This window comes from Malurus melanocephalus, unplaced genomic scaffold (genome assembly GCF_030028575.1).
Source record: "Malurus melanocephalus ecotype Western Australia unplaced genomic scaffold, MMel_1.1 scaffold_59, whole genome shotgun sequence".
NCBI classification, from domain to species: Eukaryota; Metazoa; Chordata; class Aves; order Passeriformes; family Maluridae; genus Malurus; species Malurus melanocephalus.
Window position 1 is genome coordinate 2492763 of NW_026623291.1, and position 17341 is coordinate 2510103.

Sequence of the window (17341 nt, forward strand, 5' to 3'; positions counted from 1 at the left end):
TGCAGCGACACAAACCACACTCACAGTGGCAGCAGTGCCGCTCGAGCGTGTCTCTGACGCCAAGGACYGGCGTGACCCGACCCCACACACGGGACAGGCAGCTGCCTGCTTCCAAGGACCTCCAGAAGGTCCCGTTGTTGGGACTTGTTTCCTCCTCCTTCACAGAGGTGGGCCTCTCCAAAAGGGCACCCCCTCACTCCACAKCCAGACCCTGCCAAGTGTTGGAGGATTTCCAGGAGCTGCACAGGCTCCAGACGGTGGGCTGGAGGGAACTTGTGTTCGCAAACATGGGGCCAAGCCAAGGAGTTTCAAGGTGTCATGCCAGGCAGTGGGTCTGGGGTTCATATTTGTTCTGGGGCCACCTTTGCTGATTTAGGGATGAACTGAAATATGTCTTACACATCCAGGGAGCAGCTCAAGGGGATCCCAGATGTGTGTCCAGCTCCATAAGAGCTGCTGTAAAGAACAGAAACTTGGCAGCTTTAGGTACCTAGTGGGCAAATTTGGGGGACAGCCACCCAAATCACTGATCTTTTCAGTACTTCCCTCTCTGGAGATATTAGAAACCCAGCTGGATGAGCTTCTGTGTCACCTGCTTTATGTGACCCTGATTTTGAAGGGGGGGTGGAATGGGTGATCTCCAAGCCCTTCAACCCCATCAAATCCGTGATTCTGTGATTACGCCCTCCGTGGTTCAGCTGCCCCAGGACAGAATGCAGTTRGAGACGAGCGGTGGAAATTCTGGTTTGCAAGCCCTGACTGTGCATCCCGAGGCCACACGTAGCACATCCCCGTGCTTCCACATGATCTGCAGCCCCGCCGGGGCAGGACACGGCCGCTCTTCACCAGCACAGTCAGGGCCCTCCCTGAAACATCGGCGCTTGGCGAGGGCTGTGCAGGCGGTTGTGCAGGAGGAGGAATGGAAGTTCTCCCTCTGCCAGGAACCAGCTGGAGGCAGCGACAGCGCTCAGCAGCAGCTCCCGGGGGATGCGCTGTCCTCACACAGTGTACGAGTGCCATCTACAGGGGGTCCAAGCCTGGACTCCCCCCACACCAGCCGGCCCTTCACCACCGCTGGGGATTGCTGTCCAGTCCCCAAGGTCGTATGGAGGCCACAGCCTCGGGTTATCCAGGGAGCGGGGTCAGCACTGCTCCGAGGGCTCAGCACAGCCATGGACAATAGTCACACAGTCCCAGAATGGTTTGGGTTGGCAGGGGYCTGTAAAGCTCRTCGTGTTCCAACCCAYGGGCAGGGACATCTCCCACTGTCCCAGGTTGYTCCCAGCCCCGTCCAACCTGGMYRTRAACACTTCCAGRGACGGGGCACCCACAGSTTCTCCGGGCAACCTGTGCCAGGGCCTCACCACCCGCACAGGGAAAAATTTCTTTCCAATATCCCATCTAACCCTTCCCTCTGTCAACGTAAAGCCATTCCCCCTTGCTCTGCCTCTCCAGGCCCTTGTCCAAAGCCCCTCTCCCGCTCTCTTGGAGCCTTTTCAGCACAGGAAGGAGCGTTAAGGTTTCCCCGGAGCATTCCCTTCTCCAGGCTGAACCCCGCAGCTCTCAGCCTATCTCCACTGCAGAGGTGTTCGTTATCTCCTTGGCCTCCTCAGGACATTCTGTTCCTGCCGTGTTCTGGCGGGTACCGGGCGGTACCGGGGGTCCCTCAGCCCCGCCGCMGCTCCGAGCCCCCTCCGCGGGCTGAACCGCAGCCCCCACAGCGCCCCCGGCGGCCGGGCGGCACAGCGCGGGGCGGGCGCGGGGGTCGCTGGGAGATGAAGTCCCGCCGGTGGGCTGCGCTCCTGCAGGCAGCGGGTGGGGTCGGCGCCCCGAGGACTACAACTCCCGTCGTGCCCCGCGCGTGCCCGCCCTGACTGCGGCACCGGGGGCTGAGGTGGGCACCGGGCACCGGCCGCAGCTCCCCCCGCCCGGACCCCCGTCCGGCCCCGGCACCGATCCCGGGGAGCGGCGCGATGGGCGGGGAGGACGAGATCGTGCGCATCGCCAGGCGCCTGGACAAGATGGTGGCCAAGAAGAACGCGGTGAGTGGCGGCGGTGGGGCCCCCGCAGCCCGGTTGGGGTGGGGAGCCGCCCCCTGCCCTGGGCTCTTGTCTGGCGGACGCGGCCCCTCCTCTCCGCGGGGCTCCCTCCTCGCTGCCGTGCTGGTGGACCCCACCGCTCCTTCGGTGCCCGTCGTGCGGGGCCTCCCCCGCCCCAGCCCCCATTTTGGGGGCCTCTCTTTCAGTGCCGCCCCAGTTGTTATATTGTGCTGGAGCAGAGGCTCCCCCGGTAAAGTGGGGCTCCCTCYCCCAGACCTCGTCTCTGTCTCCCTTCGCCATCCCTTGCGGCGGTGTGGAATCCGCCCACTGCCCATTTTTGAGGAGGCAGCTCCGTGTGCCCTCTTGCGTGTTGTGGGAACCTTCCGTCCCCACGCTGAGCCCCCCACRCGGGCCTTTGGCACCCCCAGCCCAGATCTCGGCACCCCGGGGCTCGCCCTGTGCTGCCTACGCTGTGTTCTCCTGGAGAACATCCTCAGCCCTCCTCTCCTGTCCCACTGGGAGCCCTTTGGAAGGGGAGTCCCCACCAGCACGGGTCTGGGGCTCCAGTTTGCCCTCGGGGAAAACCCCGGTGCTGATGGATTTGCTTCCCGTATCTCCATCCCACACTAGCATTACTGCTCACTCCCGTGGCCTCTGGAGTGTGGAGGGCTGGCCAAGCTGCTGTCGGCACTTGGGGAATCTCTGGTGGTGTGCTGTGACCCGTGTGACAGCCTTGGGGGACAGTAGCYGGTATTTTCCATCTTAATGGGATTATATCAGTGCTTGTGGGAACRCAGTGTCATGCAAGTGCTAAGGCAGCAAGCTGACAAGAGTTTGTCATGGAGGTAGGCTGTAYGTTTGTGTTTGGGGTGGGGGAGAGGGATTTTGGGGCTGGGAAGGTCTGTGGGGAGTGGGAGATGATGGGCGTGGAGGGGAAGGGATTAAAGAAGTGTGATATTCGTGTGGTGGGATGCTGGGTGCTGTTATCAAGTGAACTTTTGGATATTGGACCGGCCCTGCCAGCCGTGGGTAGGATGAGCACTGTCACTTGTGTCRCTGTTGTAACAACCCAGGGAAGTGTGTTTGGGCTAAAGCACAGCCTGTGATGTCTGTTTTCGTTGGTGGCAGGTTTTCAGCTCCAGTGTTGAAATAGGAAAGGAGCAACTTTGCAGAATTTGCTTCCAGCTTCATTGGGAAAGAGGCAGCTTCTTACATGAGGGGTATGCAACGTTTCCTCTTGGCTGGTGTTTGAGATGATGCTGAACTGCAGCATGTTGTGTGTTGGCTAATCTGAGAACTCTTCTTGCAGGACAGTTTCCTGGAGTACCAGTTTGTTGCTCTAGTTTTTTTGTGGATCCTCATTTGCTGCCATTGTGCCAAGTGGCTCCATTTGAAGTCAGGAATCACCGGGTCACTTTGTGTTCAGGGCTGGAGGAATGGAAAAGTGTGAAACTGCCTGAGAGGGAAGTCAGTCGTTCTGGGTACGGGTAAATGCGTGTGGTTTATGCTGGTGTGAGTTGCTTGTGCACACRCTGAAAGCTTTTGACTCTGCTTTGATTTTGGCATCTGTTCTGTAGGGTGGATTGCAGCTGGATTGCTTCCTGGGATAAGGGAAGCAGCCCTTCTGCGTAAGGAGGATGGGATGTGAGGACAGGGCTGTCAGTGCAGGCGGCTTCGCTTCCCTACAGTGGTGGCTGTGCAAACCTTGTGCTGCAACTGGGCTTGGAGTGGTTGGTGTTGTAAATGATCTGCTAAATGTGAACACTGGAAGCCTTGTTTGAGGGAAGGGGGTTGGGAGGAAAGAGCCAGCTGAATGGAGACAGGCATATGCCAGGCTGGGATCTGCTAGAGGGAGACAAGTGATTGCCAATTCTCTGAGTGGCTGCCAGTTTTAGGTATCTGCAGATYCCTAGTCAGATTTTTCCCGGACCCACATTCTAGGATGTAGAGATGGTATAAGGAAACTTACAGAACAAGTTTCAACTCTTTAGCATCRCAGCTTGCTGGCTTTGCTCCTGGTCTCAGCTCTTGTCTTGGGCAGAGTGGCGTGTTAATAAGAAAACTAGGAAACAGCTACATGGAGTTGTTGACAATTGTGATTCAGAGTGTGTTTTTCAGGTGTTAAAAACGTTAAGCTRCCAGGTAAGGATAACAAACTAATGCTGCACTTGTACCATACAYAAAAAAAAGACCTGTAGCACTCCAGTGGTCTTCTGTTTTGCCCATTCCAATAATTCAGGTGCCTTCATTTTGCAGGATCTACTGTCTGTCTGGAACAGCAATCTCAGCAGTGAGCTTGCTGATGKTTCAGGGGACACTTGTTGGTGTTTTTCCCTTTGAATTCGGCTTTCTGTGTCTACTTCCAAGCTGTTGAATTTGTTTACTAAAATCTGAGGCACTCATTCTATTTTTCTCCCCAGGAAGGTGCAATGGATTTACTGAAAGAACTGAAAAGTATGCCTATGACTTTGGATTTACTGCAGGTGAGTTGCACAGTTATGGTAAAATGCTGAAGTCTGCATCTGGATGAGTTCAAAATGTTCTCTAARATAACCTTAATAGATTTCCTTACACTTCTTGCCTGATGCAAAGTATTAAAATAAACATTAAATATGATAAAATACTGCTGAACTTGGGTTTTGGACTGGAAGCYCTGGGTCACTGTGTGCTGCCTGTGTCTTGTGCACAGGTGATGAGACAAAAGTGGGTTACTGCTCAAATCTTGGTTTTAGGCAGCAAAAAGGGGAGAGACTGGGTTAAAGTAGCAAACACAGAGGGTAGTGGGAAGTTCTTTGTAACGGTGGTATTCAGGACACTGGGGATGAGTGAGAAGAATTGCAATTTATAGGTTGTGATGCATCTTGGCGTATTTCACTCTAAGCTTGAATATCACTTATAGGTGTGTAGGGAAGGGATTTGTGGGAGATTGGATGTGTCTTCTGCTCAGTTTAAGGAAGCTGGAGAACATCATCTTGCTCTTCCAAAGTTGTAAGGGTCGTAGAATCATTCTGCAAGCCCTTGGATCCTCATATCTTGGGSATCTTTTTGACTTTGTCGTGGTTATTTGAGATTTCAGTTAGTAACAAATAACAAATGTGTTCTGGGGTGATTCACTGGGGTGTTCCCTTGCAGTCCACCCGCATTGGGATGTCGGTGAATGCACTGAGGAAGCAGAGCACAGATGAAGAAGTGATATCACTTGCCAAATCCCTCATCAAATCTTGGAAGAAACTTCTAGGTAAGGAAATCAGCATGTTCCTGTCAAGAGTCAGCTTGTGAAAAAGCTGGGTTCAGTGGGAGGCTGAGTTTTTTKGTAGATCTTATCTCTTGATCTGAATAAAACATGCTAGCAAATCAACATTTACCATTCCACCCTCTGTCTATCGAGTTTTGTGTCCTATCATGCATACCCCTAGGTTTATCTGCTGTTTAGCCAGCTCATCCTTGGAAGAACATTGAAAGCTTCAGGACTATTAACTTGTATCTCATAYAATAATTAACTGTGTTATTTGTAGAAACAGTATCTGTGCTCTGAACCCTCTGCTCCTACTTGTGCTCTGTGTGGTATTTACACTGTGTGCTGTCAGCCTCATGCAACAGCTCTAGAAGTGCTGGAATGCATTTTGGGTGGTGAGTTGGAGAAGGATCTTAATTCACCACCTTGTAGATAAACTCACATGGACAGTTTCCAGCTGGGAGGCTTTCCCACTTACAGACTCCCATTTCTTTCTAGGTTGGATGAGTGTTAAAAGCATTCTTTTTCTGTCCTGCCTGGATTGTCACCTCCTCATTAGGTTGGGCATGTATTGGCTGKGTTCAGACAATTTACCTCTGGGTCAAACATGTTCTACAGTGTCATGAAAGTCCTCTCTAGGGTTGTGCTGTTGGCTTTCAGCAGCACTTGGGAATCAGAAGAAGCTGTACTCCCACAAGGACCAGCCTGTACTAGCCCTTCAGCTGGTGTTGGCTGGAAATTCTGCTTTTAGTGGTGCTTGAGAGAACTSGATCTAATCCCTGCTCAGCAGCCTCTGAAAGAAACTTTTGTGATGAGGCATGTCTTGTGAGGAAGCTTATCTCCCAGGCAGGGAAGGTGATTGCTCTCTAGTTTGGTGAGGAAAGCTTTTGTTTGAATTAGTTTCTACTGGGAGGCAAGGAAAGGTCTCTTGAAAAGCAGGAAGGCCATAAAGGCCTTTCTTCTGATTCTTTTTGGGAGAATAATAACTTGCCCTAGGCCAACAGTGGGTAGTGTGAAAACACTGRTGAGTGTAGGCAGAGCTGTAGCATAAAGACCAGTTCTGAACTGATTCCTCTTTTGAACATAGATGCTTCTGAGGAAAAAAATGAGGAGAAAAAGAAAAGCCTGTCCTTGCCAACATCTTCCTCCAAGGAGACTGGTAACTCAAGAGACCAAAGGTAATACTTCCCTCTTACCAAAGATGATACTGTTACAGAATTAAAATTTTCTTAAGGCACCTTACTTTAATTTTTATTTTTAAGTGTCTTGAGTCAGGAATTTTGTGTAGCCAAATTCCTGGTCAGAGACACTGGAAGTGTTTCTTGTTCAGGGTAGATCTGTGTGGTGCTATTAATTAACTTTAATGCAGAAATACACACCCACAAAATACAGTGGCTTTAGTAAGTTTTAAAATTTTATTCATATTTTATTTTCATGGTTTTTACTCTTGGTTATGTGCTGCCTTTTCTGTTGGTGGAACATTCCTCTGTTCTTTTTTTATGTTGCATTTTTTTAATGTATTTTTATTTCTTTCTAGCTTTGAATTGCTTAGGATGAAGATTATTTTTGGCCTTTGCAGTGTCCAGTGATGGATGGAATTGATTGATAGATTATTAAAGTAAAACTTCCATTTTCTTTGTCCTTGACAATCCCAGCAGCAGTCCCCTTTTCCCTGTGGTTGCTGTCCCCTAGCTGGCAGGTCAGCTGCACGCTTGCTCCTTGCCATGCTTTGAATGCTGCTTCCTGTTTCCCTTGCTGTGACTGCAGTTGTTGAGTGCAGACAGTGATCAAAGGGGAGGGGAAAAATGGGATTTAAAGCCTTATTCTAGAGRCTTCTCTCAGCCTCAGATCCCAGGAGGATGTGTGCTTCCTAGATTTGGCTCTTGAGTGATCTAGCCAATTTCCCAAGTTTGACAGAAGATTTAGAGTATTCAGGCTGTAGTCCTGCTGTTTGCACGATTTTCCATGTTTGCAGCCTTTGTTAGTTGCTTTCTTGTCACTTCTTTGTTTTTGCTCTGCTCTGTCAAGGCTTGGCACTTCAGGGTGAGCCTTTRCAGCTCGACACAGAGCTGCTGATGGAGAGAAGGCTGCTGATGCTGAGTGCTATGACTTTAAATTATTGGTATCTTTGGTTATCTTGCTTCCATAAAATGGGAAAAAGGATTTGCTAAGTATTGCAATGAAAGGACTGGGGAGATTTCCCAGCCAGGATCAAGTTCAGTGATGCAGTGCAGAATGGGAGGCAGGGCTGTCCAGATCTGTGCGGATCTCTGTGGGATTTCACTCGGAACAGGATCTTGGCTGTAGGCACAGAGACAAAACCCCTCCTTGCTGCCTCCTTGCTTGGTCACATATTGTGGGGTATGTAGTGTGGAACTGTCTGGCTTGTGCTGCTGATGTTCCTTTGTGCCTTAATGTGCTGCAGATACTGCAGTTTGATGTTTTTTTTAGTCCTGGATGCTTTTTACATGTATTCAGCCTCCATCTTCTGACTAGCAAAGCATCCCCTTGGCTGTGCACAATGAACAGAAGCCAATGGATTAGTGTAGCCTAGACCAGGAGCAGGGGCCAACTCCTGGTGTCAGTCAGTTGAGCCAGGCTCTCTTCCAGACACAGGAATGCTTTTTCTCCAGTTCTGCAAAATGAACTACTAATCTGTCTTAAAAAAATAATAATTTATTAGCAGAGAAGAGTCTCTGTTCTTTGAAGCAAAGGCTGCAGTGGAGTCTGACTGGTTSCTCAGTGTGTGATAGCTGGTTCAGATGAGGCTGCTGTCAAGGCACCAAAGAGATCAGTTTGTATTCAGATATTTCAGCCTCTTTGTCTGATAGATTTTGGCTAGGCCTTCCACTTTGGTCAGAGAGAAATATTTGACTAACTCTTGGCCTGAAACTCTTCTTGCTTTCTGGAGCACAGATGTAGAAATCCCTGTGTAGTGACTGGAGCTATCACTGCAAGACCTGAAGGCTCTGAGCCAGCTAGCGTGGAGCTGGCACCTGTGAATTTAGATGCTGCATTACTCTAATCCAAAGCATATTCTGTTGTGCTGTAGAATTTCAGACCCATAGTGTAGTATGTTTTAATGGGCTCTGTCTAATGTTTCTGTCTCTGGCAGCATGAAGTTTTCTTTTCCAGGGTTCTCTAAATTGCCTTTATTAGGAGGTTTTGGATCTGTGGCCTKAATTTAGATCTTCTGTGGGATTTTCTTCCAGTGCAGCCCTGAGTTCTGTTTGCAGTCCCTGGCTGCTGCTTTGTCACCATTTTGTTCCAGCATAGCCTTGTTTTATGTATAAACTTTTGCTGCCTGGATAGATTTACAAGCTCTTTCTCCTGTTTAACAGGAACAGTGTGAACCACAAGGATTTCCTGAAATAAGTCTTCTAGGTGTTTTTGAGCTCCATTTCCCAACCATTCTATTTATAAACTAACCTCTAAACCTTAATAAATAATTTTCTGTGTTTGGGAAGGCTGAGAAGTCTGTTTCATCTAATTCTTGAGGGATCAGCTCTCATCTCAGGACATGGGTGACGTCTGTGTGTGCAGACAAATGCATCTTTCCTCATCAGCTAACAGAAATGGGACTACCATACATCTTGTTGAGCTTTTTTCCATCCCCAGGGAATAAACATCTAAATATYTAAGTCAATAGCATTTGCAGATAGAACCTTCCTGAAAATCAGGTATTACCTCTGCAAATACAGGTTTGAAGACCTGTGTTTAGGGGCTTGTAGTGAAGGTCAGTGTTCTGAGTTCACACTGAGGTCACTGAGTTCACACAGGGTGCTTTGCTCTGGATGACCTTTTTGCTTGCAAAATGACACAAAATTTTAATCTGGACGAGCTCTCAGGGAGACTCTTCCTGCAGCCCCTTCCCAGCACAGCACAAACTCTGCCCAAGCTGTCCCTGCCAGGCTTTTTTCAAGCCCTTTGACAGTCCTAGAAAAGCTCAGGGTGAGACATTTCCACAGTTGCCCTTGGCAGTATTTCCAATTTATAACTCACCTTTACAGTTTAAAACTTGCTCTCAATCAAAACCTGTCTTACTAAACCCATTTCTACATGCTTTTGTGGATTTTTTCCCATCATCTTTGTTCGTAAGTAATTTCAGGACTTGTCTCTTTTTAAGTTTTCCTTGCCACAAACCACCCATATTCCTTCAGTCCTTCCTTTTATTGTAAGTATGTTTTCTAGGTCTTTTGCCTTTGTCMTTCAGGAAGTCTAATTTTTCCAAACTATTTTATGCAACATGAGAAGCTGTGATTTTTTAGATGGGTTATTCCTGAATTATGGGTTGTTCCTTARTGTATGCTCTGGTATATACATCCCCATGAGTGCTGCCTGTGATTTGTGTGTAGCTTCTTAAGCACAAAAGTACCTGATGGCAATTTGTGCATTCCAGATGGGAGAAAATCGTCCTCTAATGGATTATTTACAGGCTAAGTTGTTTCTTCTTTTTGTAACATGTGCAGTGTAAATCCTATTGAATGTTTTGAGCTGTTTGGACAYGAATCTGTTCTTTAATAGGCTCCTGCAGTGCTGACCAGTAAAACCACCTGGTAAAAAGTGGTTTTATTCAGCTACTGGTCAAAGAGAAACACAGTGAACTCACAATACAGTCTTCCTCACAGAGGGCATCATCTCCTTTGTCTGAGTAAGAAGCAAAAGTTTTTGGTTTGACCTGAACAATTTGCTGCAAGTTCACTGCTTTTGAAAAGGGCTTGGTGAGGCTCTGAACTACRGAAATCCAGTAGCCCCAATGGTGATCAGTGGGATTTGAGCCAGACTGGGATATGACCTTAGTCACAGGAGCTCCCAGGATAAGTCCCTAAAGTCGTCTGGCTCAGTTTGTGCGGCAGCAGATTCGGAAGGTTTCCAGCTTAGCGCTGTTTTTTTTTTTGTGGGCTGACTAATCTCTTCCAGGACAGCGTAGTGGAAGTGCTTGTTCATAACAGATTTATTTTTGATGGCAGAGAACTGGCAGTARTGACCCAGCTTAACAAAAATTGTCAAGCCACTTGGATCTTCAAGGAGATAACTGCCAGTATCTCCCAGGCATGGGTCAAATATTGAGGTTTCTCTTTTCTTCCCTTTTTGTCTCTTTGTGCAATAATGATACCARGCATTGGCCATAAATACAGTGAATTTTACAGCCCAATCACCAAAGCCAGAGCAATCTGCTGAAAAAAAAAATTGCTGTTTTGCTGCCTAGATTTAGGGGGGAGAACAAAGCTCTAGAAGATCATCTGTGAATCATACCAACCCAGATCTTTTACCAGCAGTATGTGCAGGGCTGACTAACTGCATGTGCAGATGTTAGGCTTTCTGGGTGCACAACCAGCTGAGATGCTCAGTGAGGTTCCTTCTCCGCATGCAGACCCCGCAGCAGTGACTCAGCCTGCCYACATCATGTGCTGATTGTGCAGGCAGGTCTCCATCCAGCTCCCCTGGCAGGTGACCCAACTGAGTCAGCCACAGCAGGCAAGGTGTTTGCATTCCCTTGCCTGTGCCTGATGSCTCGCAGGTGGAAATGGAGTTATTTTTAAGAGCAAAGCAATATTTCTTAGCCCTGTGCTAGCCTGGCACCTGTATGAGCTGTGTGTGGCTGTGTAGGGGTGCTCTTCTGTGAGATGAGTAATCAGAGTCTTGCTCAGATTACAGGAAAAAGGAAGAAGCTTTTATGTGATACACTTTGTTGTTGGCATTTTTTAAATATTGAAGCTGAAGGAGCCATTTTCTTTATTTTTCTTAGCACGGAGCTCCTTCTTCTGGAGCTTTCTGCTTGCTTTCTGCTGAAAGCAGTTATGGACTTGCTGTCCTGCAAAGTTAAAGAGGAAAGATGTGCCACCAATCTGCACAGCACTGCCARACTGAGAGTGCTGATGGTCTCAGATATTCTGAGTGTATTTGGGTTACTGGTGGTGTCCAACYGTAATGTTTTCACTTGATGCCCAGTGGTGCAGCAGCTGATCTGTGTTGAATAACACAAGATGGTTGGCAGGGTTGTCCATGGATTAAACCTCTGCTGGCAGCCAGCAGTGTCCACAGGAGAGCTCGTGTCTGGGCTGAGGGCGTTGGCTGCTGTATTGTGCTCTGTGCTGATTTGGGACAATGACTTTGCACTGTGTTTTGACTGGTTTTGTATTATGATTAACAGGATGCTTGGCCACATACCTGCTGCTCCCTTCTCTGCTCTCAGTGGCCCAAACTGAGACATTCTGACAGGTGAAGTTTTTTTTTTAGCTCCAACAAAAGGCAGGAGCCTCCAAAGACTCCGACCACCCCCAAAATCACCACCTTCCCTCCGGCCCCCATCACCTGCGACGCCGTGCGCAACAAATGCAGGGAGATGCTGACAGCAGCTCTGCAGGCTGATGGTAAGTGYTGGGGGAAGCCCTGCATCACTTCAAGTCCTTCACAGCTCCTGGAGCATTCTGACAGAGACTGTCAGTGCCAGCTCAGCTTAAATGCACTGTTCTGGAGCAGCCTTGTCAGAGGAATTTTGCCAGCAGCTCAGTCTAGCCACTGGTTACCCTTTTGATGGAGTGGCTGCTGTTGCAGCATTTTCAGACACTTACCCAGAGACCTGGCTTGAGCTGGAGGTACAACATGTCAGGCAATGGCTGTTAAAAACATGGGGTTACTGGGGTCTTCTGGTCTGCAGCATGGGGTGGTCTGTGCAGAAGTTTAATCTTTCAGGTGTGTAGGGATTTGCTTCACTTTCTAGGTCTTGTCTGATTGCTGTAAAGTGAAGCTGCCTTCCCTGGGGCACAAAGTGAAGCTGTAACTCAGTACTTTATGGGAATGGYGCTTATGCCAGTCAGCATCTGCTGCCTTTGCAGGCAGGAGCTCCTTAAATATTGTAGTCCTCTGGATCCGGGGTGGAACAGGCCCCTCTTGAATTCAGACTGTGTCATCTCGAGTGAGAGGCAACTTGCAGGTGCTCAGCACCTCTGGAAGTTTGAACATCTGGTTGTGTCCACATTGTAGATCCCTTTAAAAAATTGGGGTCTAAGCACTGAAACGTRTTCATTTGGAGCCAAGAAATGTAGATGACAGATGGAGAAGTTCATGAATTCTTTATTTCTTGCCTTCCTGTGTGTGTGTTTATAAGCTGCATTAAAAGTTTTGCACAGCTCTTAAAAAAACCCTTTCCATATAAAATCTGGGAAGGAGTTCCCTYGAGCCTTCCCCTAAGCTCAGCTGTGCCCTTCCTTCCCTGCTTTATGGTGTTGGTTGCCATACTGGGTGTCCAAATCCATGGTGGCTATGCACTTTACATGATGCTGTAAATCAAAACAGCAAACTGTCCAGATTTGTAACTCAGAAATACTGAGCCTGGGGAGCTCTGGCCTGGTTGGAAGCCACTGAGCTCCTGTTTCTGCTGTCTTACAGACGACTACATCGCCATCGGTGCCGACTGCGAGCACATAGCAGCCCAGATTGAAGAGTATATCCTTCCTGTACAGTGCTTCCTTGCGGGCCTGCCTGCATGCCTCCAGCAGTGAAATCCATGTGCTCAAAGAAAAAAAGTGCATAAATGTTCTCCTGCCACTTGTCAGGGTTCTGGGTCTGGTTCCAGCTCTGCCTTGCTGAGTCCTGGGTCACTAAGGAGCTACCAGTGTGGCGTTGGGAGCTCAGGGACTAATCCCTAGTTTGTCCTTCCCATCAGAGTACTGTTTCCTGCTTTTGATTCTGCTTCCAAATACACACAACTTCCCTGTGCTCCCTGTTGAGGAGAGTGTGCTGATCCAGACAAAAGCAATGGAAAGGATGGAGCAATGAGGATCAAGTTCYATGTCAATGTGAGATAAGCCAGGAGTGAGATAAGCTTGGTTTGGGAATTGTGGGGTTGGAGGTGCAGCTGGGCTCTCTTAGTGGAGGGGTTTGTGGCTGCCTTGCTGCATGAAAGGGCAGGTTGTAGAAACTGAGCATAACTGAGTATTTCCAGCACAGTGAAAAAGCCCAAGCTGGAAGCCCCTGGACTTGGAGATTGTTTAAACCTGCTCTCAAATCCAGCACTGACCTCCCAGAGCATGTGCTACTGTTGGGTCCCAGCACTTTCATCTGTGTCCACCCACCTGAGTGGTTGACACTCCCTGCTCTTCACGGGTGGCTGGGAAGTGCTTGATGCCTCTGGGTTGGTTGCAGGCTCCTTGACTGTCCTTACGCATCTACCAGGATGTCAAGAACACCGACATGAAATACAAAAACCGTGTGAGGAGCCGCATCTCCAACCTGAAGGACTCCAAAAATCCTGAGCTGAAAAAGAAYGTGCTGTGTGGGGCCATCACCCCTGAGCAGATCGCCGTGATGACCTCGGAGGTGAGAGAGCCTGAGGAGCTGGATTTGCTTCTTACAGGGGATGTGTCCTGAGGCTTAGCTGGAGGCAAAGGGCTAGGCTGCTGCAGATTCCTCAGTAGCTGCTTCCAGAGTGCATGGAGTGTGCTATTAATGGGGTTTGCARTGTGGAGAGTAGTTTGTTGGGCCTTCACATCATCCTGGGGCCCTGGGTATGAACCAGAAACCAGGACTGGAACAGGTTTTTTGTCTTAATGCCCATCTGTCAGGCTGCTGAGTCCTGTTGGCTGCTTCCACTGTAGTGGGTGTGGTGGTAAAACCGGGCAGATGTGATTTTATTGCTTTTTTTTTTTTTTAAAGGAAATGGCCAGTAATGAGCTGAAAGAGATCAGGAAAGCCATGACAAAAGAAGCAATCCGGGAGCATCAGATGGCYAAGACAGGAGGGACACAGACTGACCTCTTCACCTGTGGGAAATGCAAGAAGAAGAACTGCACCTACACCCAGGTTGGTTTTCCTGCTCCTGTCTTGGCTTTGCACAGGACATGATCTGTCATGGTCACGAGCTCACACTGCTTCATGACAGGCCCTGCAGCACAGCACAAATTTTGCTACTGGTGGACAGATACACTCAAACCTCTCTAAAATGTACTTCTGCACACATGTCATTGCAGCTTGTTTAACTTTTCAGCCTGCTTGTACAAGAGCAGGAGTTGTGTATCACAAAGGAAATTTTCAAAAGTGCAGCAGTGCTCTACACTGAAAGCAGGTGCTGGGARTGCTGGGATTCAGACAAGAAAGAAGTGGGTAATGTAGAGGAGAGGCTGCAGAAACTGAGTCAGASATGTTGATGGTATTGAAAGTACAAATTAGGAATATAGATTACCTGCAGCTGGACAAGTCCCAATTTATTTGATATCAAATAGCATGAAATGGGTGAAACAAAAGGAATGAATGATGCTGTGATGTGAGCAGACAGAGGATTTTTCTTTTCCATAGCCAGCTGCTGGAAGCCTTGTGCATTACCAGTGCTTTTTAGCTCCCATGTTCCTGCCAGGCATCTGGAGATAAATGTGTGCCTTTGCTGTGAGTCAGTGGTTTAGAATGTGCAGATACCCAAAAATGCACCAGCAGCCACCAGATTGCTGCTGAGTGACTGCGCACAAACTGCGTGTGCRAGTGCCGGCTGAGACTCCTGCATCTGCTTGGACTTAACATACAAACACATGGAAAGAGAAGGAGATCCAGGAATCTGACCAGGGAGTTTCCTTTGGCTCAGCAGTAGCCTTGCATCCTGCAGGCTGGCTCAGGAGAGAGGCCTCGCAGTGCCAGTGCTCCCAGTAAGCATTCCTGGGCTGTCTCAGCACATGGGACTGTCTCCACCTGCAGTGGACTGGAGTTTGTCTGCCCRGAATTCAGGCAGGAGACAAGAGTGTCTTCTAAATAGAAATATCAGGAGGTTTTTTGCATTTTTATTAATTTTCGAGTGAAATCTCTAGTGGGTGATGAGATGTTTTAAGCCCCAAGAGATGAACTGGCATTTATGAGCATGTTGGAAGTAGGCAGTAAAGGGGGAGAATTATAGCATTTAGCTATCCAGCATGCTTGCAAAATGGTTAATTTGCATCATGCAAATACCATGACTCTTGCATATTGGGTAATTAGACACGTAGATCACCATAATCACCCTTCAGTACAGTTCTGCTGCCTGACTGGTGAAGGAAGTACCAGAGTTTTCAGTCTAAATCTGCCTTGTGGTATTCAAATGCCACGAAAATCTGGTTTTTAGTAAAGTATGTGTTTCTGGCAAGAGCCAGTCAGAGGCAGSAATCACATCTGGGTTAAATATCAGAGTTCCTTAATGGCTCCAACACAAACCAGACTGGAAATGTGCAGAACCTGGTAACCCAGAGTGCATTCCTGTGACGCCAGGATGTAGGACTGGTCTGTCAATGGGAATGGCTTGAGTGTTTCTTTATGCATTGCTGTGGAGCACATGCTTGGGACTGAGGGGTTTGTCATGATACTGCTGGCCATGTCCCTTCCTGAGGGACAGTTTGGGGAGAAATTGGCTGCCTCTGGATTCACCTGCAAGGAATGGGCAGCACACAAGGTGAGGAGGGAAATGCACTGCCCTAAAACTTGTCACTCAGGTAATGTCGGGCTGGAGAGGCTCACAATGTGTGTATCTGTGTAAAACAACAACCAGACTTATTTTACTGAAAGCTCCTTTTGCCCTCCCTAGCCTCGGTGTCTCCTTGATTTTGTGAGCCCAGCACGAGTCCCTGGAGGCCATAGGGACAGGGCCATGTGTGATGCTCAGCTCTCACCTCCCTTCTGTCCCCACCAGGTGCAGACCCGCAGCTCCGATGAGCCCATGACCACCTTCGTCGTGTGCAACGAGTGTGGGAATCGCTGGAAGGTAGCGCACCAGGGCTATTACTGGCACTGAGGGGTGTTGGGGTGGCTGCACCACCATGCTGCAGGCACTTGGCTCAGAGGTGCTTGCCAAACCCTTAAAGGCTCTAGAGTGTGATCTTCCCTCCCAGCACAGAGGCAAGAGCTCCTGGGTTCATCCCATCTCAGCAGACCAGCTGGGGTCAAGTGTCACTTGCACATTCCCTGCTCTCTCCTCATATCCTTCTTCCTCATAACCTACTTCACAGTGCTTTCCATGCAGCCTCTGCCCTCTGAGGGATAGTGGTGGTGATGTTCAGGATTTCAAAACTGCTCTTTCTGTGAGTGCACAGAGCTCTGGGGTGAGCAGAAATCTCCTGGTCAGTGGCGAGCAGAAATGATGCCACTACAAAGTGCCTGAGCCACAGATGACAGATTCAAACAGGAGCTGCCTTTGGCCCCTACTGAGAACCCCCAAGCCCTTGCCAGCTTCTGAAAAAAGCCCACACCTTGATCCTTACCTTCTTCTGCAGCTCCCCTTGGCAGTSAGGTTTCTAATTGGGGTTTAAACTCCCTTCTCTTGCAGTTCTGCTGACATGTGCCATGGCCCAAAAGCGGCAGCCAAACGCAGACCCGAGCGCAGCCTCCACACGCCGGCTCCCAAGGCAATTGTGTTTTGTGTCCCAGTGAGTTTGCATTGTCACAYGCTGAGAGCAGCAGCGGGGAGGCCTGGGCCTCGCAGAGAGCCACAGCCCTGGGCTGACAGGTTGGCAGGAGAGCTCACTAAACACACCCAGTCATTACCTTCTCATCTAAGCGAGTACGCTCACTTTCTCTTCAAAACTAATATTAAACATTTTTGTCAGTTTCTGACTTTTATTTCAACCGTGTGTGCAGCACTTTGTTTTTCCAGYGTGGGAACTTGACAGGTGGTCTGTATCCAGGTGGATGAGGACTGAATAATGCCTGGAGCAGCAGGAAGTGAGATGTGACTTGTAGGCTCACCCTTGATGCGTGCAGGCTTGTTCCTGTCTCCTCATGGAATCTCAACCACTGGGCCAAGCCCTGGGGCAGCTGGGTGGACAGTACTGTTGACAGAACACAGCTTTTGGGGCACAGATCAGATGTTGCTTTCCATTTTGGCAGCATTCACTGGATTTTGCAGTGATTCCTTGGCATCTCGAGCCTTTAAATGCTAACAGCATTGGCAGCTGCAAAAATAAGAATGTTTCTAGGTTGTAACAGACTGAAAGCAGGGTGACAGTGACAGAAAATCCCACCCCAAACCGTTCAGAGGGAGTCCCARGCACTTTCCTGCTTGTTTGTGCTCTGCTCTTAGCTTGACAGCTGAAAAACAGCCTGGAGTTTCAGA

The 17341-nt window shown here is 48.9% G+C and overlaps 1 protein-coding gene across 1 annotated transcript; it reads left to right on the forward strand.

Annotated features, from left to right (window-relative positions):
• The first annotated feature begins 1840 nt into the window (after positions 1 to 1840).
• Positions 1841 to 16039, forward strand: TCEA2 (transcription elongation factor A2). The gene is made up of 9 exons (XM_057366098.1): positions 1841 to 2042; positions 4460 to 4522; positions 5172 to 5277; positions 6362 to 6452; positions 11515 to 11648; positions 12667 to 12723; positions 13442 to 13596; positions 13933 to 14079; positions 15923 to 16039. Exons 1-9 carry the CDS (start codon positions 1974 to 1976, stop codon positions 16022 to 16024), a joined length of 924 nt encoding a protein of 307 aa, XP_057222081.1. The 5' UTR covers positions 1841 to 1973; the 3' UTR covers positions 16025 to 16039.
• Positions 16040 to 17341: the final 1302 nt, after the last annotated feature.